Below are 27,016 nucleotides of genomic sequence, written 5' to 3' on the forward strand. Positions count from 1 at the left end.
CCGATCCGAAGCCATCGGTCAGTTTTCTAAAATGATTCGTCTTGGAAGTTGTATGGTAGTTGGTTGTATTTGTTGGTTTGTTAATGTGATTTGTTTACGATCTGTCATTTAGCTCAGTCCTTGATATAACACTTTTCTTATGATCTATATTAAATCAAATAAGTTCTGTAGCCTAATAAAGAGATTTGTGTGTGTGTAATTTCTACTTTAAATACAACATGTTCGATTGAAAGTTGAAAAAGTAATCAGTAGGTTAGGTGTTAGATTTACTTGTGACTCAGGTGCCTACCATGGATATGCCAAAACCACCTCAAGGTAACTAACCATCGTATTTATTGAATTAGAAAATGTTCACAGTTAAAAATGTATCTATTACACTTTTAAGTTGGACTATTGTTGTGTACTAGGGCTATGTTCTTAGTGTATACCCTACTCCTGTTATTTGATAAAAAAATATTGTAGACTAGGCTATGCATTTATATTGGAATGTGTATAAAATAGTAACTATTCGGCTGCAGTATAAGCATCAAACTCTTGAATGGTTGATAATATTGAATCATCAATTACAATGATTGGGTAGAGTACATGATAAGCGGACCCGGTTTTTATGTTGATTAGTACAATCATCAATACTCATTATAATATTGATTTATCGAATACTCATTTATAAATCATATCAACATAGCCATAATAACAATCATATCTTTTAATTAAAATAATATAATGCACAAAGTGATAATCTTATAAATAATAAATGACCTCTAACGATTAAAAAACTATTAGAACTTGAAATATAAAATAATCATAAATAATAATGAAATGATAACAACATAAGAAACATTTATAATAATACAAAGTATGTATAATTATTTTTATGTTTTCTCCTGGGTAGCAATGATTAATCACTTTTTATTTATCAATAGACACATGCTCTATATTTAAATGTTGTTTTGACAATGGAAGGGTTGTGAGGGCGACAGGTTTTTTTCAGACATTAAATTTTTCATTGTTTAGTGATACAAGTAATCATTAACACTACATTTTGAGATCTTTAATCTGATTAATTCCTCAGAATTTAACCAAATACATAACTACAATTTAGAGGAAAATAAACAATTCACACCAGAGCATTGTGGCATCCTAGTCAGAATTCACAAAAAATGTTATATGTGTTAACTCAATGTAGGCCTACAGTGTCTGTAGAACATGTATTTATTTAAACAATCACTAATAATTAAAACTCAACTGAAGAATACAGGCCACAATAGATCTGTATTGATTGACCAACTTCACATTCTGTTATGCGTATGTTAGTTATTTATTTCATATATTTCAGTTATGTGTGAATATGTTACAGATATTGAGCTAAGAAATATAATTGACAAACTGGCAAAGTTTGTCGCAAGAAATGGACCAGACTTTGAACAGATGACAAAAAATAAACAAAAAGGAAATGCAAAGTTTAGCTTTCTTTTTGGAGGTGAACACTTTAATTATTATCAGTACAAAGTCACTACGGAACAAGCAAGTAAGTAGTTTTTTTTGTAGGGGTATGTAGAATCGTTGATAAATATTGTGAACTTTATATTATAAGCATCGTAAAAGAGTTAAATCATGTAAAAAGTAAGAAAAGTTGACCATTATAATTTTATAAGTAGGCTACTTCAATGAGATACATTTGTACTTAAGCCTATGAGGATGTAAAAATTAAGGTGTGTTATATATTTAAAATTAATTAAAATTATTTTATTTATGTAGACTACAATATTAGTTAATAAACTATATTACAAAACGTGCGTTGCGAAATGTTAGTCCAACATTTATGTTTATTAAAATATGCTTACAGTACTTTGATCTGATTCTCTTATTGAAATTGTTAACAACTAAAATGGGCTTACATATATAAAATTAAGTATAAATTTAAAAAAAGGAAAAATGTAAGATTTCATTGTTGTTATTTTATTTTTCTTGTAATATAGAAATTTTGGAGTATATTTGTGTTAATATGCACATTTTTATAAAAAATATGGTAATTCTAAGCAATATATGGGTCAACCTCGATTTTTCTCATATTACAATATAATGTTCCAATAGTCAATTAGAAAAGGAAATGACTAGAATTTCTTGCCGGAAAGCAGTTATAGGGAGCAGGCAACTCATATTACAATATAATGTTCCAATAGTCAATTAGAAAAGGAAATGACTAGAATTTCTTGCTGGAAAGCAGTTATAGGGAGCAGGCAACTCATATTACAATATAATGTTCCAATAGTCAATTAGAAAAGGAAATGACTAGAATTTCTTGCTGGAAAGCAGTTATAGGGAGCAGGCAACCGCGAGAATTACCTATTAGTGATCAGGGGCACCGACGTGATCTGGGCTTCAAATTTGGAACTACTCGAGTTAATTTTTTTTCTAAAAGAGCAAGCAGCGCGAAGCGCTGCGCAGCGGGCAAGCACCGTGCGTGATCTTCGTATATACTGAATTGATTCAGGCCAAAGGAATGACACAGATTCCTTTACCAGATTTTTACGGAGATTTTGTATTGGGCGGATTATATTAGTTTACTTTGCTTTCCAGCATGTAATTATGTGTTTAAAATTGTTTTACATACAATACCTACATTATATTGTAATATGTAATAAAAAATTTATCAGAAATTTTTAATAAAAAAAAGGATCACGCACGATGCCTGCCCGCTGCGCAGCGCTTAGCGCTGCTTGCTCTTTTAGAAAAAAAAATTAACTCGAGTAGTTCCAAATTTGAAGCCCAGATCACGTCAGTGCCCCTGATCACTAATAGGTAACTCTAAGCAATATATGACCGTCTGGCGGTTGCCTGCTCCCTATAACTGCTTTCCGGCAAGAAATTCCAGTCATTTCCTTTTCTATTTGACTATTGGAACATTATATTGTAATATGAGAAAAATCGAGGTTGACCCATATATTGCTTAGAATTACCAAAAATATAAACATTAGCCAATGATAATAAGAAAGTTATGACATTTTATAATAATTATATGGAAATTGCTAAAAATGGCATGGCATTTTTGGATAACACCTGTAATGTAAAAACACATGGCATTGTTGACTAATATTCCCAAAAAAAATGTATGACACTGCAGACGTCACGTTTTTAACGTGTTAAAAGTAAACCCTACTGTCATGGAGCACAGTTCAGCTTTCGGTTTACGTTTTGGATTTGGATGTTTAAATCATTTTGAACAGTGTTAGTTAAATGCTGGCAATAACCTAATTATCTGTTACAGTATTGAAGCAGAAAACTGTAAATTCAAATGTGGGTACCGGTCCTCAGTCATTAAATCTGATGCTCTCGAGCCCTGGCCAACCTGCACTTACCATAGGAGGTAAATTTGCTACATGATATAGTATTCATATCTCATAGATTCATCCCATTAATTACTTTATTGGTTACCTTTTAAAATTTGGAAAATATTAACAATTGTTAAAAACAATTGATAATACTGAATTTCTTTGAATTTTTACAAAGAAATTTATTGACTCAGGTTGTATTGAATAAGTTGTATAAAGGTTTTTCTATAACAATTTTGTTATTTACAGAGGTTAGGAGATAATTTACCTAATGGTATGAAAAGAATAAAACTGTTTACAGACTTAGAACATTTCAACTTAAAAAAAAGCAAATACTTTGATTTTTTGTAATTTAATTTTTGTTATGTATTATGTTTTGTAAACACTCGTTGACAGCATAAAAAACTATATTCCAAAAGATATTGTTTTAAATTAATAGTTCTCAAAATGAAGCAAAGGGGAAGTAAAATCCTGATAATGTTCACAGTTTATTTAAAAGATGATTTGTTATTTTATCTATGAAATATTCAGATAATACGTATTTTACCGTGCTTTAACTGTATTTTTATTGTTTACGAGGATAGTTATTGCTAAAGTGTTGATATTCTTTAAGTTCACAGTTCGAAAATCTTTATTCATGCAACGTATTATATATATTTTATAGTTAGACAATATAAAATATTCTTTATTTTTGCTATTTCTTAAAAAATGCAATGGTCTCATTAAAATTTGAATTTTTCTTTCTTTACATTGTTTTGACCTAATTAATTTTAGGATTTATTGTTTGATTTTAGTTGGTTGAAGAACTCGTTTATTGAATATACACTAGTCATACCACTAACCAATCCCAAAGCTGTTTTTTCAGTCTAATCCCAGTAGTATCCTTGAGGCTGTTTGGGAGCGAGTTTAGGAGTTTTGATGGGAAGACTAATCAGTTGCCCTTCATGTACTGTAAGAATAAAAATCTATATTTCTGGGAAGCTTCAGATTTTTTGTGTACATGACAACTATATGGATGTAGAGTACTGTGAGTGTTAGAAGCTTTAGGTATTTGAAAGCTTCCTTGCAGCTGTCTGTAGGGCAAGGCTTATGAATGCCCTAGTAATCTTTTACTGGAGCACTTAGATTTTTCTAAGGTTTGCTTCAGATGCTCTTCCCCACGAGATCAGTCCATACCTTATATGATATGTAATTCTATCACCACATAGTATGCTGTCTTAGCTGTTTCCAGACCTGTCCACTTCATCCTCCTTACTTCATAAATGCAGAATGAAAGCTTTTTGGTCAGGTTATGTATGTGATCATTCTAAGAGAGATCAGCATCAATTGTTGTTTAGTAGTTTAGCACGTTTTTACAGGGATTTCAAGATTTTGCTCATGTTTTCTGCTGCTCTTTATCTGTGTTTTTGATGGATTTATGGCCAAATTATTCTGAAGACAGTATTGGAGTGCTTTATCTGTTAATAAAATATCTTTAATAATGCTTGTTTTGTATCATGCGTAATGTATTCAGATATCATCTGCATAGATTATGGTTTTGATATTGTCATCCCTGATGAAGCTGGAGAAATCATTAGTAAACGGATTGAAAAAGGAGGGGCCCAGGACTGAGCCCTGGGGTACTACTCTGCTGACACCTGTCTGGACCTGTATATATGAGTTTTTCCTGAGTATTTGTGTTTTGTAGAATTTCAACTATTTGTTTGCATCCCTTAAAATAGCTGGTCATCCAGTCTTTAGCCAGTCCCTCTATTCCCTGAGTTCACATTAAATCAAATCATGTATTACCATTGGTCACATTTGGATGCATGAAATAGGCATTGTCATAAAATGATAAAATATAAAAGCATAGTAATAAACTACATTGTTATAATTTAAAGTGATAAAATATAAAAGTATAATTATGCAATAATCATATAAGAGCTCTACATAAGAGGTAGAGGTCCAAGGTAGATTCAACTCAGAACCAGTAAATCTACTTCACAGTTGACAAATTCAGCTACTGTATAACATGGATTGCTCAACATCTAGGTCAACACCTTAATTTTAAACACAGTAAGAGATACATTGTACCAGCTTCTTTCTCATTAAATTAGATTTCATAATTTAAGAACAAACACTCCAATAATAGTTAAACTTTATTTCTATTATGTCTTTTGTTTTCAAAGAAACATCATTAGACCCACATAACTGAAATGAAAGTAATTTTTTTGTATTGTGTCAAAGCCTTTTGTGGTTTAGGATATATTTTTGCTAATGTGAAAGCTGAGTGGAACTGACTCAGACTGAATAATTTGTTTATTATACTCACAAGTAGAGCAGCTAGTTCTTTAGCACATTGTTTTACAGCTTGTGACGGAATTTGATACAACTCGACAAACTCCACATGATAACTTTGTGTTTCTGTGTTGATTATCTTCTAAATAGTTTTTAGCTGTTCTGAAGTTAATGTATATTTCCTTTGCTTTGAATTTTTCCACTGCATAACTTTTTGTATCTTGTGCAAATTTAGCTGGGAATTTATTTGTTGTCAGCAATGGTGTTTTGTCTTGTGAGAAAGCAACATTTTTAACGATTCCATTATACTCGAGTCCTGTGGTGTTACAGAACAAATGTGAACACTTTTGGAGTTCACGGCTACTATACTGACAATTCTATTCCCCACAGGTCTTATTTCTTTTATCTCTTGGTTATTATCATCGCTTATTGGAAAATCGTATAGATCTTCTTCACATGATTTATATGCGATTTAATTCTTTTCTCTCAAGTAGCGACAATTAATTCTACTTGTGTTCTTGGATTTGGCTAGTTATGTCTATTAACAGTTCTTTTGGTAGGGTTTGGTTGGTTTCCTTGATCAAAACTTGAGATAGTTTTATTGGTGAGGTTTGGCTGGTTTCTCCAATCACGCATTCTGAGAGTGTTTGTGGTGGGTTATGGCTGGTTCCCCTGGTTAAGCTGTGAGGTAGTTTTAGTGGTGAGGTTTGGCTGGTTTCTCCAATCACACATTCTGAGAGTGTTTGTGGTGGGTTATGGCTAGTTCCCCTGGTTAAGCTGTGAGGTAGTTTTAGTGGTGAGGTTTGGCTGGTTTCTCCAATCACACATTCTGAGAGTGTTTGTGGTGGGTTATGGCTGGTTCCCCTGGTTAAGCTGAGAGGTAGTTTTAGTGGTGAGGTTTGGCTGGTTTCTCCAATCACACATTCTGAGAGTGGTGAGGATTGATTTCCTCAATCCTGCCATCTGAATTGCAGTAAGCACGTACAAAATTGTTACATTTACTGTATCAACGTTTAAAATATTTCTTCCTGATTATAAAATTATTTGAATAAAATTTTATTATTTACCTAAAGAAAATCATACACCACCAGTTATAAGTGATTTTATCATTGCAAACAATTTGTCTCCTGACTATTCGTGATGGTTTGGAAGGCTCCTGTCGGTACACTTGTGTGTAGTGTTAGTGTCAGAGAGGGCGGGATTGCTGTCATCATTCTATTACGATTAAATAGGTCTTATTTGAATCAGTTCAGTTTTAACCCCCTTTAGCTTGTTGAAAGAAACCAAAGTTGCTAATGATTTTTTATTCATTGTTTAGTCGTAACATGAATGAATTGTGTTATGGCTAGTATAAATTAATTAATATATTATTTATCTATTATTTTTCACTCTCAAATTTAAAAATATTAAAATGTCTTTTTTAATTTTGATAAAACATGAAACATGTTCTCAGTTTAAACATTACAGTTAAACATGGGAACAAGTAAGTATTGAAACATGTTCATTGTTTTCTTTTTTAGTGATAAATCATTAAATCCTGTCTTATTTTTTCCATTATTACAGGAAAAGAGTCAGTTAAATATTCAAATTCAGTCTCAATCAATCCTTCATCCATTCCACTGCCAAGTGATCATGACCCATTTACCTCCAATCCTGCCTACCAGCTATATTACGCATTTGCAAAAAGCGTGTTAAATAAAGTTGGTTTATCGTCCTTGGCTGCCATGTCCAACTTATCAGGTACATCTTAGTTCTTAGGGTAATGCAACAGGTGTCATAACTAGCATATAAGTTTTCCTGTACATGCCGCGACAAAACATTGCTTACACAAGTATATTCTTGAAATATTTCGGCCTTGCTGTCAAGAACCTTTTTCAGTTTCGGTTAAACAGCTACTGACTGAAAATGGCTTTCCATAGTGAGGTTAAAATAATACCAGACTTTAATTGTATAGCAAATGTATCAACCGGATGTGAAATCCTGAAAATTAATATATTAGTTAGTCATCAGGCATACTTTTTTACTTGACCTTTGTAAAATATTTAAATTGAACATTTTATTTAGAAATTTTATTTCACCACTATGCTTAGATTTGTCTCACATGTTCAGTGTTTGACTTGCTACTACTTTTTTTTAGTAGTAATCTAAATTATATGTGTACTTGCAAACTAAGTATGTCATCCTAATAATAAATGTGTAAAACAAGAAATGTTAATGTTTTTAGCAAGTAGTTTTGAAGTGTCATGTTTATTTGGTTTGGTTAATTGTTTCCCAATCGCTTAAGAATTTAACAATGGGACCCTGAACAAATATTCCAATTGTTTCGATCACAGGAAATAATACTAACAGGAGTAACACAAGATGTATGTAAATGTATACTTTTATAAATGTAATGAGAAAAGATAGCAACTGCAGTGATAATAACAACTAAGCAACAAAACTGGATAATTATTGAACTTCGAAATATGAATAATGTAACATGTGTACTGTGAAGCAATATGATGAGTGTGTGTGTTTGCAAGTATGTGTGCGTGTGAGGAATATGTGGGAGTGTTAAGAGGGTGTCAGTGATGATTTCTTTTTTAAGAAAAGGGTTCTACACAAAACGTGTCATTGGTGGAATGGGTTGATTCAATATGAATGTTGAGTTAAGCTCCATTTCATCTTCCGCATAGTGCAGTGTCTGAAGTTTGTTGCTGTCACAGATTTGACTCCTTGAATAGATTCTGACATGATGCAAAAAGTTTGTTTTGAGCTTCTTCATCACCGACTTTTTTTATCTCTTCAGGCAGAACTTGACTCCAGATTCCAGGAAAAAGATCTGTGACAGCAACAGATTTCAAAAGGAATCTGTCAGTAAATAACTATTTTTAGAGCAGTAGATTTTGGAATTACTAAATACTTAAAAAAATGGGGTGTAAAGTATTATCCTGGATGAGAAAGAACATTGCACAGGTCAGTCGCTAGTACAGTGGTTAGCTGCAGCTCAGCAATCCCAGCAAGCTCATGCTCAGTCATCTCCCAGCGTGACCACCACCGAGTCTCTGACGGCCCAGCAGGCGATGCTGCATGAACAGATCCTGGAGAGTGAGCAGAACCTCAATGCCCAGCACACTGTCAGTATACCCTTGTCAATATCCACAAATTGGCTGATTGTAACTGTTTCAATTATAATTATTCAGGTTTTTATCCCATTATTGTAGTGTAGATTTATATTTTCTGTGCTGTTGTTTATGTTCTTATAGCCTATTTATTATATTTTATTTCTTGAGGGTTTAACCCTTGGTGCCGGGGTCAAGTTGCTGTATGATATGCATAGTATGTTGAGCCAAAATGCCTGATCTTACAAGGTTTTTGTTTTAAAATCACTCACGTACGTCTCTGGCTCCTATGTACAACATCCACAATTTGATATGCTCCATCTATAGTGTTGGGTGTTGGGTAGATATCGTTACAACATAGTTCGTGACTTGATTCCGATCAGTGACTCATCGATGTGGATCTGTTGGTGAGCAGTATAATGGAAATTGAATAAAATATTGGCATGATCTATTACAAGTTGAAATTTAGTACATAGATCATATTGATTTCTGGAAATACTTTTATTGTCTACCAAGTGAAAAAACTTTTAAAACTAATTGAAACTGGGTACGAGAAACGTTTGCTTGAATCAAAGTTGACTTGTAAAAGAGCGTTTTGACCAATAGCAATGGCAATCAAACTAAACCTAAACCCATCTAAAATTAGTAATAACAAAAGCTTTCGTCTCGTCAATAGTCATTGGCAACCATTCTCCAACTGTTAAATTATCTTTTATTGAGGCTGAATTTTTTTTTATGAAATGGTTTGCATAACTGTTTGTTTCTCTCATCAAACTTCTAAACAATAATTCAGTAATTAAAACAAACAACAGGTCTAGATTCAAGATGAGGCAGGTGTTTTAGTCCAGGCAGTTTGTTGTATGTAGTTGGGATCTGAGGGAACTCTTCATCAGGGTCAGCTTCAATCCAGTCAGGAGGGGAGACAGGTAGTTGGACGTTAACAGACGGCCCGTCATCGTTTGGTATTTCTGGGTCATCAAAGTCAGAGGAAAATATATAGTTCTTTAGTAACCTAAAGTAGGCCACTAAAGAGAGTCGCAAATCACAGTCAAACCATTGTTATAATTAAACACAGACAAGAACAACATACACAAACCAAACTGATATGTAGACACTAACGCAACAAAGATACTTACACTTTAAAACTATCAATATTTACAATTACATGTGAAGTAAACAACAGACATACATTTCACACCACATTCTACCAGCTTACAGCTCTAACCGAGACTAACGCATTCTGTTTCCGAAGTTGCAAAAATCAGAATCTACCCAGAATTCAACATAACCTTCACCAATAGTTTCTTTGAAACCTAATGTTGGTAAATACTATAAAAAATAAAAGCGATACCAAGAGAGTCGGAAATAGCGGTCTCTGCATTTCTTGCATATAATGCCAGATGGCAAATAGCGACGCCGCGGCACTCAAAGGGTTAAACTGAAATATCAAACTTTTCATTATTATTTTCTGATTTGTTATTGTGAAATAAAATACATATATATACAATTTTATATTATGGTGATTTTGTGGTTGGAAGGTCATGAATTATGGAAATTCAAATCTTTAAGAAATTCAGTCAATAGTAGAGATAAAATATTAAAACTAATTTTCCTTTTTACGTAATTAGACTCTAAAGAAAAAGTATTATTAGGTAACAATATGCAAGTAATTGTAGTGAAATAATTTATTCTGTTAACCCATTGCCCTTGTATCACGGAACGCTTCCGTGACAGCTAGTCTGGGCTCAAAATTTATATCGCGGAACCGTTCCGTGACAAGTACAGCGCCATCTAAATATTTTTTTTTAAACTCCTTTTTAACCAAATGTTAGTATAAATTAGACTAATATTGTTGTAACACATAAGAAAAACTGCAATACTACAATTAATTGAAATTTAAATGAATAATAAGTTATTATAAGAATATTAGTGTACTACAAGAGAAAAAAATCAATATTCTTGGAATTTTCAGTATTTAGAAAAACATTTATTCTGACAAACTATGCATATATATATATATATATATATATATATATATATATATATATATATATATATATATATACACACACACATATTCTAGTATTACTAGGTAGAGAAATACATTTAAAATAAAATAAAAGCAACAATGGGGTATTTAATTTTATATTATTTGAGTAAAAAAAAAATCTTTTTCAATTTAAAAAATTCCAAAACTTTTTAGTTTGTATAGCATTATTATTTTTCAATTATGACTAAATATATCACTATCTATTTATTATTAAAGCCCATTTTATAAGCCAATGGGTTAATAGTACTTTCCAAAATTACCAGATATTACCTTATGAATCGCTGTATTTTTATACTGAATGTCATTGAACTAAGTGTCTCCAACATCATTCAGGTCTTTCATAGTTAATGGTAGAAATAATTTCCACACTCCAGTAAGTCTTGAAGCTCTTAAAGGAGTTTTGAATGGTCTTACCAAGGCGTCACGTACTGAATACTGACACAAACATAAACTTATCCTTTCATTACTAAAGATTAATCATATCTAAAGGGAATATACGTCATATCAACAACCTATCTTGTATTTTTGCTCAAGGACTGGTTCTATAAGTCTGCTACAGGCTGGTTAGCTGGAACCCAACGTGCACTTTGATTTTGAACATCTGATAATAACTTTACAGAAACATAAAATGAATAAGATTTTTCCCACCATATAAAATGTTTTTTTCTTTAAAATCTTAAAAATGTATAAAATGCTTAATTTCAGCAAAACAGTCATCAAGTGTAATGAGTCAAAATAAAAACTTAATTTTGAGTTAGTTTTTGAATAGTTTATTAATTAAAATGTAGCTATTTTCCCATTGATATGTATATTTTTTATTTTCCCCTTTCATTGCCAATGTCTGGGTAATAGTATTTTTTAAGAACATGCATAAAGTTCTGACACCCAGGTGACTGTTTTAATAATCTTTTCTCTCGCTAATTATATTTTATTACAGGTTTTGATGCAACAACAACAAGCTGCTATTGATGAAACGATAGCAAAAACGCAGAAAGAAAACATGAATGCTGAAGCAGCAGAATGTCACCTGAACTTTGCGGAGCTGGATGCAGTGTTACAGCCTATAATAGATTCTTGCACTAAAGACTCGATATCATCTGGAAAGGCATGGATATTGCAAAGGGCAACTCATAAGAAAGTCGACAATCTCATTGCTTCATACCTTTTATCCAAGTAATCATAAAATACAATCAGTTTATTAGTATAAAATATTTTTTGTTGTTGGTATATGCACCTTTTTAGAAATATACTTGTTTTTCTCCAAAAGGCAACTTTATCCTAGGTTCTATATTAAATCCAAAGTAGGATTAAACAAATTTTTTGAATGTCACTTATGTTAGGATTATCCAAATTTAATTTCCCTTGTCCATTGTTTTTCACCAATTATTTTACAATAATAGATAAATTCACCTAAGGTTATATTTTTAATAGTTTCTTCTGACTCTTTATGGTTGATTAAAAAGCGATAGTGTTTCACATCACAAGTTTTCCCTCCAAATAGTTCTATTAATGTCTGACAGATCGGGCGATCGTCTTCACTTGTCAACTAAGAGTGTTTAACAACGGTCTACGTTTAGAGTTTTTAAAAGTTTTATAAATATCCTACAGATTGCAGTTGTATGTCGAAGTTGAAAAATCATTCATACGAGTTTACTCTCTGCTTTTTAGCGCTTCTGATTGGGTGTTTTCCTCAGTTGTTATTATAATACTTTTGAGGTTCGTGACACAGAACTAAACGACACAGACGTACATGTTGGCGGGTTTAGTCTAGACAATGGCCCGGATGTTGTAATCGGTTCGCCCGAGCCGCTTTATTTAGACTATGATTCAGACATCATCCCTGCCACCCCGGAACCTTGCTCGCGTGTTATCGTTCCTAAATCACGGATACCCCAGCAGGCCCATGTTCCATCTGAACGAATACCTTCACAGCTGAATTTTTTAGTATACAATAGCGAACGATACGATGTGGCGCACCATTGCTATTCGTGCGGCCGCTGACCGTAAATTAATTCGTGCCCGCTGGTGCCCGCATGCCAAAACAATACGGATCCGCAATGGGTTAAATGTGGACATTACTTACTTACTTACTTGATACTTGTTATCTGCATCCCTGACCAGGTAGCTGGATCAATGGCGTCAAAAATTTAGCCATGTACAAGACATTTTGTTAAAATATTAGCTCAAATGGTACTTGATATGTAATGTAGACAGGATATTCTTTCAATTTGCATATTTTACAGAAACTTATTTGACCTTGTTTTGTATTTTTTTATCATCAGTCATTTCAGCTGAGGCCTAATTACCCCTAAAATATGCCAGTCGTGAAAAGGCTGTAGTCGTAGTCCTGATTTTACTGATTGCAAGCTCTATTTAGAATAATCACAATATTTGTGCTGTTTATCATGTTTACAAGGTTTGAAGGCTACAGTTAAGAAACAAGTACTCGTGATAATAACTTTGTGCTTTCCTTGTCAGAATGAAAAATATTGAAGTTTTCTTAGAAAAATACTATCAAATTAATATTAAAAAAAAAATAATAAGATGTTGAGATTGGCCAATTTTAGATTCACAAAATTGGTGGTGTCTTTCTGTTAATAAGACTTCATGAAATAAACAGTAGTATTGGTATTTTGTAATGTTTATATTACAAAATAAACCAGCAATATAAACTCAATTTTCAATATCTAAAATATAATTTTTCATCACGACAAAAACTAATTTTAACATGTCTGTTTTAGCGTAGAAAGAGTATATTAGAAAGAGTAACATGTCTAAAGAAGTGTCCTCTGCAAAGTGTATAAAACAGCTTGTTTTGAATTTTTCAGAGTTTTAGAAGAAAGGAGGACATTTAATCACAAACTGCACATCATCTATCTAGTCAATGACATATTACATCATTGGTTAGTATTTTTATGTGAATCATTCTGTTTAAGTACTTATTAAGTTCTGTTTTAACGATTATCTCATTTGCGCACATCCACAGTAAAACTTTGCTCCATTTCTTCTTATGATCTTTATTTCCTAGTTTTACAGATCCTCCAACCCTGTTCATCAGTTGTTTTAAATATATGTAAAAAGAATATTCTCATATTTTGTTTTTGTTAAAAAATAACACAAGGTTACATATACTGTATGGATGGTCAGTACTTTCCGCTATTTTATTTTCAATTGATTACGAAATTTGACAAGAAATGTAAGTTCTTCTTTTTCTTCAGTTACAGAGTGCAGACTGAGTGTCAAGTAAATACTTGTGATTTTAATGAAAGTGAAAATATCAGGTATGTAGTGAAAATTAAAGATAAAACTCAGAAAGGAGGAATCGGATATTAAACTTTAGATTGAGACATAATCAGATTTGTTCAAGTCAATCAGTGTTCACATTTGAATACTTTTAACAACTAACTAGGAACCTCAAACACCTTGTTATCTAGTAAACCAATAAATAATTATCAATAATTGACTAACTTTTTATGTAATTTGGTATAAAAGTATAAACATGATACCTTGCAAAACCTAAAATGGACATACAGTTTATAAGTAAATATATATTCAACGATATAATTTATGCTTCATATAGTAAAAATTGTTGTTGATGTATTAGGAACGTTGAAAATAACTATTTTATAAATATTGCATTATTTATAATTGTTTTAAACAGATATTATCACTAACCTTTTTACTGAATTATTAAAATTAAATAAATTATAGAAAATTCTTATGACAACATATTAATTTTAATATCAAAGACATTTTGATTTCTTTTACAATTTAACATTAAAATTAATAAATTACATTGTGAAAGAAATAGAAATGTCTTTTATATTAAAACCTGATGACTTCCACCAAACATACAAAGAAGAACATGTTAATTTCCAATTGTTTAACTAAAACTGTTTTTAGTTTACATCTTTTGGAACAAAAGTTTTAATAAGTATAACATACTTTAAGGGTTTCATAAAATAAACATTATCTTTTTAATTATAATTTTTTTACTTTTAAATGATCATAAAACAAAATATGTACCTTGGTAAAAATTTGGCAAATTGAAAATTATTGTTCATTAACTTCAATTTTGTTTATCATTTATAAAATGATATTTTATTATATTTAAAACAATAAGATGTCAGACACCATATGCGTAATAGCGATATCAGCTGTCAAATGCAACAATTTGCAGTGCTGTGCGAATGTAAATGTAGAAACTCATTTGCAAGCTAAATATTATTTATCAAATCATATCAGTTTGTCAGTTAGGTTATCTAGTTACGGTTTTTAAAACACAGTGTACAGCAAAAACATGTTTTAACGGTCAGTAATTTGTGTACTGCTGATTAGCCGATAACCAGTGATGTGGTAGATATTAGGAAATTCCTGTGTTGCATATCTCACCCATCGATTCTCGACTCTAAATCTTTGTCTAAGATTCGGTAGATTTGAGATTTGGCTTTGACACATCACTAGTATATAAATTGTCAATTTTTTACAACTTAACTACTGAAGAAAACATTCCTACACATTAAAGACAGGGTGGAAGTATGTTAGTATTAGATAGTACTTTTTCAAAACTATTAAGCATATCTACTTTACATTTTGCAAATCATCACTTCAAATTATGGTAAGTAATTTCATTCAGTTTTGTCAAATACTTTTTGGGCTTAGTAAAAAAAGCTTTAGTAATAGAAATGTCATGTAAATATGCACAAAGTTATGTTGAACATATGTAAATTTTGTAAACCAATAGCTATATTACTTGTTATTATAACGGTACCTACATGTAGTGTCTCCAGGAATATCAACGAGACAACAAGTTTTCCTTACACATGGTTAAGTTAGTTTAAGATGTACTCGAATACCTGTGATACCCTCATTAACTCTAGCTACCAAGCAGTGCATTAGTTTGTATTGCAGTTACAGATATGGTAGCATTCATTATAAACATACAACTTAAAATTTATAATAAAAATAATTAATTTTAGTGAATGTTTTTTGTACAGTTAAGATACAATGGAAAAGAAATTTAAGAAGGTTCCTTATATTATCTCATTTTATATTTAACACTTCCACAATTATTAATTATTCATCATTAATTATTAATTCGTCAGGAATTGATATTGCGTGTGCACCAATTAACAATCCTGATAATTATTATGGACTAGTGATGTTTAGTTCATGCTTAATTAAATACTGCAAGTTTGCTTTAAGCTAGTTCATTTTATTTAAACGGTCAACACCATTTTATACATACCACACGATACATAACAAGTAAATTATGCAAGACACAGCACACAATTCTGCAATAGAAAGAATAATCAAAATACTTTCATTATCCAACAATAATAAAAAAATTTTATATATATTTCTAATATTAATATTAATGTCATAAAATATGTAATTAATAACATACAAATGCATCCCACCAGTACAGGCACATACAAAAAACAAAGAAGAAAAATATTGTTACTTGAATCAAAGTCAAAAAATTGTTGGTTTCCCTTATCCTTAATAATATAATCTAAGTTATGTATTTTGATAGTTTATAAAAAGTAATATTTTTAATTTGTTTGTGAATAGTGTTAAAAATATGTGTGCCTGTGAACGTTAATGATGTCTTTTTCTTTTTTACAAAACTCTTCTATTGATTACCGCAGTGCAAGGAAGAACAGTGGTGAGGAACTGAAGAAATCATTGGAAGGAGTTGTTGTTCCGATGTTTTGTAACGCAGCGTCAATGAATGCAACAGAAGAACAAAAAGCCAAACTAAACAAGGTAATTTATTATGGATCATTGTTATTTCATTATTAAATTGGTTATTAGTAATGATATAACAGAGGCGTAGAATTAACAAGAATGGTATTCTAATGTTATAGGTATGTGTACAGAAGTATATGAACCCATACAACTAATTTTGTGTGTGTATTCTAATAATGTTAACGAAGAAGGATAATTTCCGTACTCTTTTGTATGCCTTAAAATTCTTTAATAATAATGGCAAAAACTGTAATAGATTATTTTTAGTTAAATGTCTAAGTATAATGATTAAGTATGCAGGTTTCCCAATTTTGCTTCAAAAGAATTACTTCATTACGTTTTTTCAATGTTTCTATGTGTACCCTAAGGGGTATCTAAAAGATTAATGTACCTATGTAAAAAATTGAGCCTGACAAGGTACACGATAGTCTGAAGTATTTATTTAAGTGTGGGATAAAATTTAAGACAAGCAAACAATAAAAATGCAATAAGGAAATGCATAGCAATGTGTACCCCATTGGGTGCATGACGACCTTACGAAAGATTGTGTGTACCTGGGTACACGTTAAAGAAAGAATTTATTTTCCTTCTTAAAGAATATATCAAAGGTAGCTTTCAGCTGTTTTATTAGCCAACATAAATGGCGTTAACTGTTTTGATCCATGTACTTAATTATTACAATGCACAGTTATAGTCCATGTGATATATTCATTATCAAAATATCAGAAAGTTACTGAATCCAGTGCCATTTAGAAATACCTGGTGAATTCAAACCTCAAGGTATCTATGAAAAAATTAAAATATGAACAATTTTAAATCAAGCTAGTAGTTTCAGAAAGGTTGAAAAATATCTTTTAAACTTCATGATGTATAAAAGACAAAAATCCTTTACTTCAGAGATTTTAGTTGAGTACTGTTTGTATAACATATTAGATGTATAATACCGTAAAAAAAAACTAAAATTTACGGTCTCATATAACAAGAAAATTACAATACGAATCTCATAAGGATTCATCTTGACTAATGTGTCGTAACAGTGATGGCAACACAAATTGCTAAAATCTGCAACTCCAACAAACGCCATGAAATTACATGTGTGTTTTAAGCATTATATAACAGTCTGAGTCTACTCAGTACGGGTCCTGAACCGTATGTACTCTTGTAGTGAGTAACTGTAAGACAAGGTATTTCAATGTTGCCTCATTTGTTTTTAGGAATAATATATAGGAAATAATGTACAATGGATATAAAGGTTATGAGTTAATGAAAGCTAACTCGAAAATAACCACACTAATTTAACAATATAATGTCAGGGGGCATATAGACAGCTTTTAGTAATTCTTTGTTGAAGAACAGTTGATTGCTGTTACATATTGTATTCATAGACTTTAACATGGCCATGCCAGTTTAAAATTTAGATTGGATCTCATAATGGCTTCAGACCAATTTATTGAGGATGAGTGCCTATTTCAAAGTTTTGAGGAAGGAAATTAAAAAATATAACCATCTATGATTAGGAGCATCCATTATAGAAGCTTTTAATAGTAGTACCAATAAGACATTAGAGCAAAAGAGGGATACCTTCTTTAACAAAAATGTTGAACAGGAACAAGAATTTTGTAACTAGTAATGATAACAAGTTTTTCAAATAATTATTTTTATTCTTTGTAAAGCCTTTCGAAATCAACAATTTTATTTTATAATTGCTCCAAGAATTTTCAGTAACAAGATTAATATCTTTTACATTGTATAGAATCTGGATGGATTAATTTACATTTTGTGTTACGTCAGCTCTTGAACCTGTGGGAGACAAAACACCACTACTGCTCGGCTGAGACTGTAGCCAAGCTGAAGCAACCGCTGGAGTCGTGGCAGGAGTACCAAGCTGGCCTTGTCTCAAGCCATAGCGACGTGCTACAGTCCCTTACTGCCACCACCAAGACCACCTTCCAGAACTACCAAAGTCAACACCAGGCCTTCGTCACACACGCACTGCAGCAGATACAGGTCTTACATTACATCTTGTGTACTTCATTAATGCAATAAGTGATTAGTGTTTCTTTGTGTGTTATTGAATGAATAATCTTGTTCCTACGACTTACTGTTAACCCGAATGTTGCAGAGTTTAGAACAACAGAAGCAGACGCTGGAGAGCCAGAATCAGGTGGCGGCAGCAATGGTCACAACAGCTCCTCTACCCTCCTCTACACCTCCTGTCCCCCTGGGTATAACTTGTTTAATTAGCCAAATCTTAGTTCAGACTTCTTTGTAATTACTTCCTTATTCGTTTTCTTAATTTTTATTGTAAGATTTATTAGTTATGTTGGCAAATGATTATTTTCAAGTAGGAATTAGCCAATTCAAAATATTTTGATCCCCCACACATTCTTTTTTTATTCTGTATTATTGTAATAATTTTTTAATAATTAACTAAGTATATAATTAAATCAATAATATTGATTTCAAATTTTGATTTATAGTGTTCAGATTTTTGAATTTGATCATCATACAATAATCAAATATCATATCAATACAATAGTGTAAACTTATATTTTGTGTTTTTGTTATGTATGAAATATGTATAAAGGTAAGTTCAGATTTTCATTCCATCAAGCTACTAAAAAGCCCTTTGAAAGTATTAAAGGCATTAAAGCATAAACTAATTGGACCTCTAATGTTATGTCCCATCTGAATAACTTTGATCCTACTAAGAATTGAGAATGGAATTGGTTTATCCGTAATATCAGTCGTCCACGTATATTTCATAAAATCAGAATTGAAATGTACAATTTACAAAAGAATTGTATTCTAATGATTTTCCAAAATAGAGGTAGGTAGTGGAGGTTCTCAGGCGGCGGACCACCAGCTGCTCCACCAGACCCAACAGTTGATGCAGCAGACTCAGCAGGCACAGCCGCATTTGTTACCTCAACAGCAGAGTCAGCAGCAACTGCTACAGCTGCAGCAGCAGGCCCTCAGCCAAATGAATGCTGAGCAGCAGCAGATCATGGCTCCTTCCAATCATATTCAAGGTGTGGAAATCTCAGTAGTTACACTAATCCACACTTGAATAGATGATGAACTTTATGGCACTTTCAAGATGTGCAAAGCAAGCACAAGCTCTATTCATTCTCATAATTTTTCATGTTCATTTCTGTTAATTTTTTTCATTTGAATATCTCCAGTTAGACTGATACAGTATTTATTAGTTATTAGGCTCAAATACTTATCACAGTTAATGAAGTATTACTTGTATTTATTTTAGTTCAGTTCTGGATTCATTTTTAAACAACAATTGGTAGTTCTTGGTTCTCTTATTTTTACCTACAATACTTGTTTTTTAATTATTGAAACAGAAAGATCCTATCCACTTTGTTGCTGTGTGTTTTTTTTTTAATTTATAAAGGTTTGTATCTCAAAATGTAGGTTGTTTATTCAATGTTAAAATGTGTTGTTTTCCTTATGAAAATTGTTAAGCTTATTACTTAATATTAAGTAATTAATGTATTATATGAAATCACTATTTGTATGTCCACGTAATGACAGTATCTATAAGTTTTCTTGGAATATTTAAGGTTATGTGCAGGTTCAAATTTAAATTTAACAATAGCTTAGAAATAGAAGATACTGGAACATTGAGATGGTGTGCTAAAATTCGTAACCATAACAGTTTTCTCTACGGTTTATGATTAAAAACAGATTTTAAATTTCCAAATTTCAAGAAAATAAGTGTTTTTAATTCCAAACATAATAGGTTGTTCATCTGAGAATCTTTGTTTTATACTTTACAAATTAAATGCAGTAACTGTAAAAATAATACATGAATTGTAAAAAAATGTATTAATGATCTATGGATTCCTGAGGAATATCTGAAAGTATTTCTGTTCCAAGTTTTCATGGTGACATTTTGTTGTTAAACTTGGTGTATGTTGGCAGCACCTGATCACGTGATGCCTCCTGGCTACAATGCAGGAGATTCACAGTCTGGGATGACCCAAGATGGGATGCAGCCTTTCCCACCCCCACCTCCAGATATGGGTGTCCAGTTTTACTCAACCACCTCCTGGCTTTTTGCCTTCATTCCCACCCCGTGAGTTTCTTGTTATTAATTAGTTTTAGATTTTTAAGGATCAAGAATCAAGAACTTTATAAGTCATTAGACATACAATTCTGCATTAGACTTCATCATACCTAAATTAGGCTCAAGACAGATCCTTTAGGAACACCTGTTTTTATTAATTAAAAGTTGGAATTGTAATTTTTCTGATGAACAATATGTTTCTTGTTACACAAGTAAGAAGTTATTAAACTGAGTTCTTTGTCTTTTAGACCACAATATTGAAGTTTTTTTAGTAAAGTTTGTATGAAATACAATCAAAAGCTTTGGTCAAATGAATTAGTGTAGCACAAGTCATCATTTTGTCTTCAAAGTCTTTTGAAACAAAATGAAATACAATTTCCACTACTTTATTTGTACTTAAACTGCTTATGGACCCAAACTGTTCAACTCAAAGTAATTTATTATCAACTACAAAAAAATTATACAGTTGATCTTATATACAAGCTTCAAAAATCTTGTTTATTATAGGGACTACTGATACAGGCCTATAACTTGATGGATCAGACTTTGTTCCTTTCTTCCTTTGTATTGAAACATACATTATTTATATGTTGGTGGAATTACAATTTACAGTAGTTTTAAGTTTTTTAACTCTGAGTGCTGCACACCAAAATGTTGTGAACACACACCACATGGGAAAAATCATTCCTTACCTATGAACTTCATTGAAATTTCAGTTCACAATATGACAACTATACAAATTGGATCTAATTACTTTAATGTGACTATTCAGTAGAACACAACTTTCCTCATTCATACTATACACCTAATGCCATAATGGTTACTGGTTCTGTGTTTTAGCTGCAACTGGTATAGAACTGCCTGACCTGTCGAGACCTCCTCCTGGGTTTCATTTGCCACCTCCACCTCCGCTGATGCAACCTGAAGTGATGCCAGACGACTTGTTACCATCTCTCCCCTACTACGATCTCCCGGCTGGTCTCATGGTTCCTCTTATAAAAGTAAGTTGAGGCTATTTGATACAGACATACACACTCTGTTGAGGTATGCTCCTTTACCTGAAGTGATGCCAGTCGACTTGTTACCATCTCTCCCCTACTACGATCTCCCGGCTGGTCTCATGGTTCCTCTTATAAAAGTAAGTTGAGGCTACTTGATACAGACATACACACTCTGTTGTGGTATGCTCCTTTACCTGAAGTGATGCCAAATGACTTGTTACCATCCCTCCTGTACTACGATCTCCTGGCTGGTCTCATGGTTCCTCTTATAAAAGTAAGTTGAGGCTACTTGATACAGACATACACACTCTGTTGTGGTATGATCCTTTACCTGAAGTGATACCAGATGACTTGTTACCATCCCTCCTGTACTACGATCTCCCGGCTGGTCTCATGGTTCCTCTTGATACAGACATACACACTCTGTTGTGGTATGATCCTTTACCTGAAGTGATACCAGATGACTTGTTACCATCCCTCCTGTACTACGATCTCCCGGCTGGTCTCATGGTTCCTCTTGATACAGACATACACACTCTGTTGTGGTATGATCCTTTACCTGAAGTGATACCAGATGACTTGTTACCATCCCTCCTGTACTACGATCTCCCGGCTGGTCTCATGGTTCCTCTTGATACAGACATACACACTCTGTTGTGGTATGATCCTTTACCTGAAGTGATACCAGATGACTTGTTACCATCCCTCCTGTACTACGATCTCCTGGCTGGTCTCATGGTTCCTCTTATAAAAGTAAGTTGAGGCTACTTGATACAGACATACACACTCTGTTGTGGTATGATCCTTTACCTGAAGTGATACCAGATGACTTGTTACCATCCCTCCTGTACTACGATCTCCTGGCTGGTCTAATGGTTCTTCTTATAAAAGTAAGTTGAGGCTACTTGATACAGACATACACACTCTGTTGTGGTATGCTCCTTTACCTGAAGTGATACCAGATGACTTGTTACCATCCCTCCTGTACTACGATCTCCTGGCTGGTCTAATGGTTCTTCTTATAAAAGTAAGTTGAGGCTACTTGATACAGACATACACACTCTGTTGTGGTATGATCCTTTACCTGAAGTGATACCAGATGACTTGTTACCATCCCTCCTGTACTACGATCTCCCGGCTGGTCTCATGGTTCCTCTTGATACAGACATACACACTCTGTTGTGGTATGATTCTTTATGTGAAACGACGCCAGACAACCGTTCATATCTCTTTCCTACTACAATCTTCCGGCTGGTCTCATGGATTTAATCAAGTTAAATTAAGGCCATTTGATAACAGCTCACATTACAAATTAATAGTTTATGAAGTGGTTTATTACAGTACTCATATAAATTTTTCTTTGTTTGTATTTATTGTCGTATTTGAACATATTTATGTTTAGTTCAATTTTATTTTTATATTTAAATACGAGGGCTGTTCAGAAAGTAACCTCCGGTCGATTGAAAAAAATACACTAAGTTAAGTAAAAATATTTTAATATATACATCTTACAACTACATCTTTGCACTATTTTTCGACATAGTCTCCGTCACGATTGAGGCACTTATCGTATCTCTTCACAAGCTTTGAAATTCCTTCTGCATAAAAATCACCCGCCTGTGCCTTGAGCCAGCCTGTGACCGCATCTTTGAGCTCTTCGTCGTCATCAAACCGCTGGGACCCGAGCCATTTCTTCATATGCATGAAGAGGTGATAGTCGCTTGGCGCCAGATCTGGGCTGTAAGGTGGATGGTTGAAAAACGTCCCACTTGAAGGACTTAAGAAGGGCTGTTGTTCTGCAAGCAGAGTGAGGACGGGCGTTATCGTGCAAAAAAACGATACCGGAAGTCAGCATACCACGGCGTTTGTTCTGTATAGCCCGTCGTAATGTTTTTAGTGTTTCACAGTACACGTCTTGATTAATGGTCGTCCCACGTTCCATGAATTCAACCAACAACACCCCTTTGGCATCCCAAAACACCGTTGCCATCAGTTTTCTGGCAGAAAAATCTTGCCGGGCTTTTTTTGGTTTGGTAGGCGAATCTGAATGTGCCCACATCTTTGATTGTTCTTTTGTCTCAGGGTTTACGTACTTAATCCAGGTTTCGTCACCGGTCACGATTCTGTTTAACAATGGTTCTCCTTCGTCCGCATAACGTGACAGAAAGTCTAATGCAGAGGCCATTCTTTGAGTTTTGTGGTGGTCGGTAAGAATTTTGGGCACTCATCGTGCACATAACTTACGGTAACCCAATCTTGCTGTCACTATCTCGTACAAAAGAGTCTTAGAAATCTGTGGAAAATCAGTAGACAACTCCGCCATTGTGAAACGTCGATTTTCACGAACTTTTGCATCAACTGTCTGAACGAGTTCGTCAGTCACCAAGGATGGTCTACCACTCCTCTCTTCATCATGAACGTTTTCTCGTCCACTTTTAAATAAACGTACCCATTCACGGACAACTCCTTCACTCATAACTTGTGGTCCGTACACGGCACAAAGCTCACGATGAATAGCTGCTGCAGAGTATCCTTTGGCTGTAAAAAACCGTATAACAGCACGCACTTCACATTTGGCGGTATTTTCTATTGCAGCAAACATTTCAAACTGCCACAAAAACTAAACTAGCGCAGGTACGATGTTCACTCGACTACAGCTTGATGCCGACTGACCTGCTTAGTGAATGCACAGATGGCGCGCTACTCCCCTCCACTACCCCCACTGTGACCAACCGGAGGTTACTTTCTGAACAGCCCTCGTATGTAAAAGCCAAGTATCTGTAACTAATGCATCGCAATATCTCAGAAACCGCATAACAGATTTACATGGAACTTTGTAAACATGTTTGCTGGATCTGTTAGGTGCTCGCTAAAAAACAGTTAGAAAATGTTGCAGCCAATCACATTTAGAATTGTTAAAAATTACAATAATCAATTGAATTTTACACGATTCTATAGATAAGCTCAAGACAGGTTTTTTGGTGTCATTTCATAACCAGTCATGAGAAATTGTGGAAAACAATGATATCACTTGTGTAAATACATTATCCTTTATAAATATTAGATACCTTGACTTCAAATATGAATTGAAAATAAAATGATGAACATTATGGTGCTCGTTAATATCCATATTTGATCCCATGAGATTAAGGGCATAGTACAGTGGGGAGAGTATGTTTTGAAAACAGTGACAATAACTATCACAGATTTTAGTTAGGTTTGGGAACAGTTCAACATCAACATGAAGATTCCTTCGAATCCTACAGTTGGAATCTTAACGTTTCTGTACTAAAAAAAAGTACTTTGTTAAACTTATGGGTTGAATGTTTGCATTTTTTTAAAATGTGAAATAAACTAAAGCGTTATTCCAACCTCTACATTAAGCTACAAAACTTTATTACATATGGTTTCTCCGTATTATACTCTGTATCACTTTGTGATTAACTTAAATTAAAATTTCAGTTAGAAGACTGCAACTACAAAGCCCTAGATCCAGATTCTATAAGACTGCCACCCCCGGCTCCTCCCAGTGAACGCTTGTTGGCAGCTGTCAAGGCTTATTATGCTCCTCCAGGTCACGATCACCCTAGAGACAGGTAATTTTGGGTTTAGGATTGATGTTTAAATCAACATGAAATAAAGAGTTATTACTTTAGATGTTATAAAATCACAATCTTTACATACATTGCTAATCAATCTTTTTTAATCGAAAAGTATAATTAAGCATGTAAATTGTTGTCTGTTACAGCGATGGCTGGGAGAAGCTTGGTCTTTATGAATATTATCGTGCTAAGAATTCTGCCAAGAAAAGGAAAGAGGACGATATAGCTGCAGGTATTAGAGAGAGATCGAGGTCACCATCTCCCATTACGAGGCCAAGATCACGAAGTAGAACACCTCCCACAAAGAAAAGATATCGCAGGTAGCATTCATGAACTGTTCAGTTGAGTTAAGAAACATAATGAATGATATTTAATGTTCTATTACTAACACTAATTCAAATTATTCTTCAGCCGAAGCCGATCAAAGTCTAGAGGGAGAGAGTCCAGAAGTCCGTCGAGGCGCACCAACAACAGAAACAGTGTTGCCAGGAGAAAATCCGGGCGGAGGGATAGGTCTAGATCCAGATCGAGGTCTCGATCTCGAACTCCACCTCCTCCCACTACTCCTAGCAACAAGGATCGCAGCCCCACCCCACCCCCTGCGTCATTCTTGTAAGTTAAATCTGATCCCCAAAAACACTCTTAATCACACAGTGTAGTACTAAATCATTACTGTATTTATCAAACTTGATATATAAAATATATCTGTTATTTTGTATAGACTCCTATTTCTACAATCAATATATACTACACTCAGTTTACACGGAGAAATAACGATAATTATTTTAAACTATTGCAGACAGCCCTACATGAAGCCAGTAACAGAGAAGATAGATGAAAGCAACAAAGGACATCAAATGCTCCGCAAAATGGGTTGGGGAGGGGCCGGCCTCGGAGCTAAGGAGCAGGGAATTGAGCAACCAATTTCAGGAGGCGAGGTATCTTTACTTAACAACTTTCTCAATTATTAGGTTTCTTGCACGTTGTTGTCCTAAAACATAAGCATAGAAAATTGTATAACTTTACCATTCAAGAATCACATTGTCAATTGTTTTTGAGTATTGTCTATTCCATATGAGAAATACCATCTAATTTTTTACATTTTTGATGTTGTGAGTTGGTTCAATATACATAAAGTTTTAAGGCAATTTAAGAACTAGAGGATTTTGGTCCTCAACCCTCTCGTTCAAAACTAGGAACAAAATTATGTACATTATTTAAAGTGCATCAATTTGTCCTAAAAAAGTCAAATTTAAATGATTATGTATTAACATTCTTCCCCCATTGTTTCTGAAGATTTTCCTATTTTTACATAGGTTCTAATCAAAGTAATTTTGGTCTTTTAGTAGCTTTAGTAAATTGGTGTTACTATTTTATTTTTATATCCAACATATTGTTTTTAGTTTTATTTCTTTTTATAATTCCATACTATTTTTTTCAGATTCGAGATCGCGTAGATCAATACAAAGGAGTAGGGATAAATTTGAATGATCCTTATGAGAACTTTAGAAAAAGTAAAGGGCAAGCATTTATCACAAGGATGAAGGCGAGAGCTGAAGAAAGATCGGATAGATAATTGAAGGGAATATAAATGTAAGATAGTTTGTACTTTTCACTCTTATGTGTGAACAAATTTAGTTCTTAGACTTATGCGGCCAGTGTGATGTGTAACATCTAAGTTTTTTGGGTTTTATTATTTGGAACATGGCTAGCACAAAAAAAATTCGTAAAATATTCCTGCACACCTGTGGAGAGCTATCTTCAGTTAAATAGCCTATAATACATACCTGCTTCCATAGTTGTCAAAATCTTATTTGATCA

General features: G+C 33.2%; 1 protein-coding gene across 1 annotated transcript; it reads left to right on the forward strand.

Annotated features, from left to right (window-relative positions):
• Window positions 1–26,807, forward strand: LOC124355860 (calcium homeostasis endoplasmic reticulum protein-like). The gene is given in 19 exon segments (XM_046807036.1): window positions 1–315; window positions 1,358–1,528; window positions 3,269–3,367; window positions 7,173–7,359; window positions 8,533–8,725; window positions 11,698–11,933; window positions 13,589–13,663; window positions 16,412–16,529; window positions 18,303–18,518; window positions 18,634–18,736; window positions 19,340–19,543; window positions 20,448–20,557; window positions 20,559–20,601; window positions 21,433–21,593; window positions 25,056–25,189; window positions 25,342–25,515; window positions 25,607–25,807; window positions 25,995–26,133; window positions 26,637–26,807. Coding segments are annotated over 19 exon segments (2,724 nt in total). The 5' UTR covers window positions 1–290; the 3' UTR covers window positions 26,772–26,807.
• The last annotated feature ends 209 nt before the right edge of the window (window positions 26,808–27,016 follow it).

This window comes from Homalodisca vitripennis, chromosome 1 (genome assembly GCF_021130785.1).
Source record: "Homalodisca vitripennis isolate AUS2020 chromosome 1, UT_GWSS_2.1, whole genome shotgun sequence".
NCBI lineage: Eukaryota > Metazoa > Arthropoda > Insecta > Hemiptera > Cicadellidae > Homalodisca > Homalodisca vitripennis.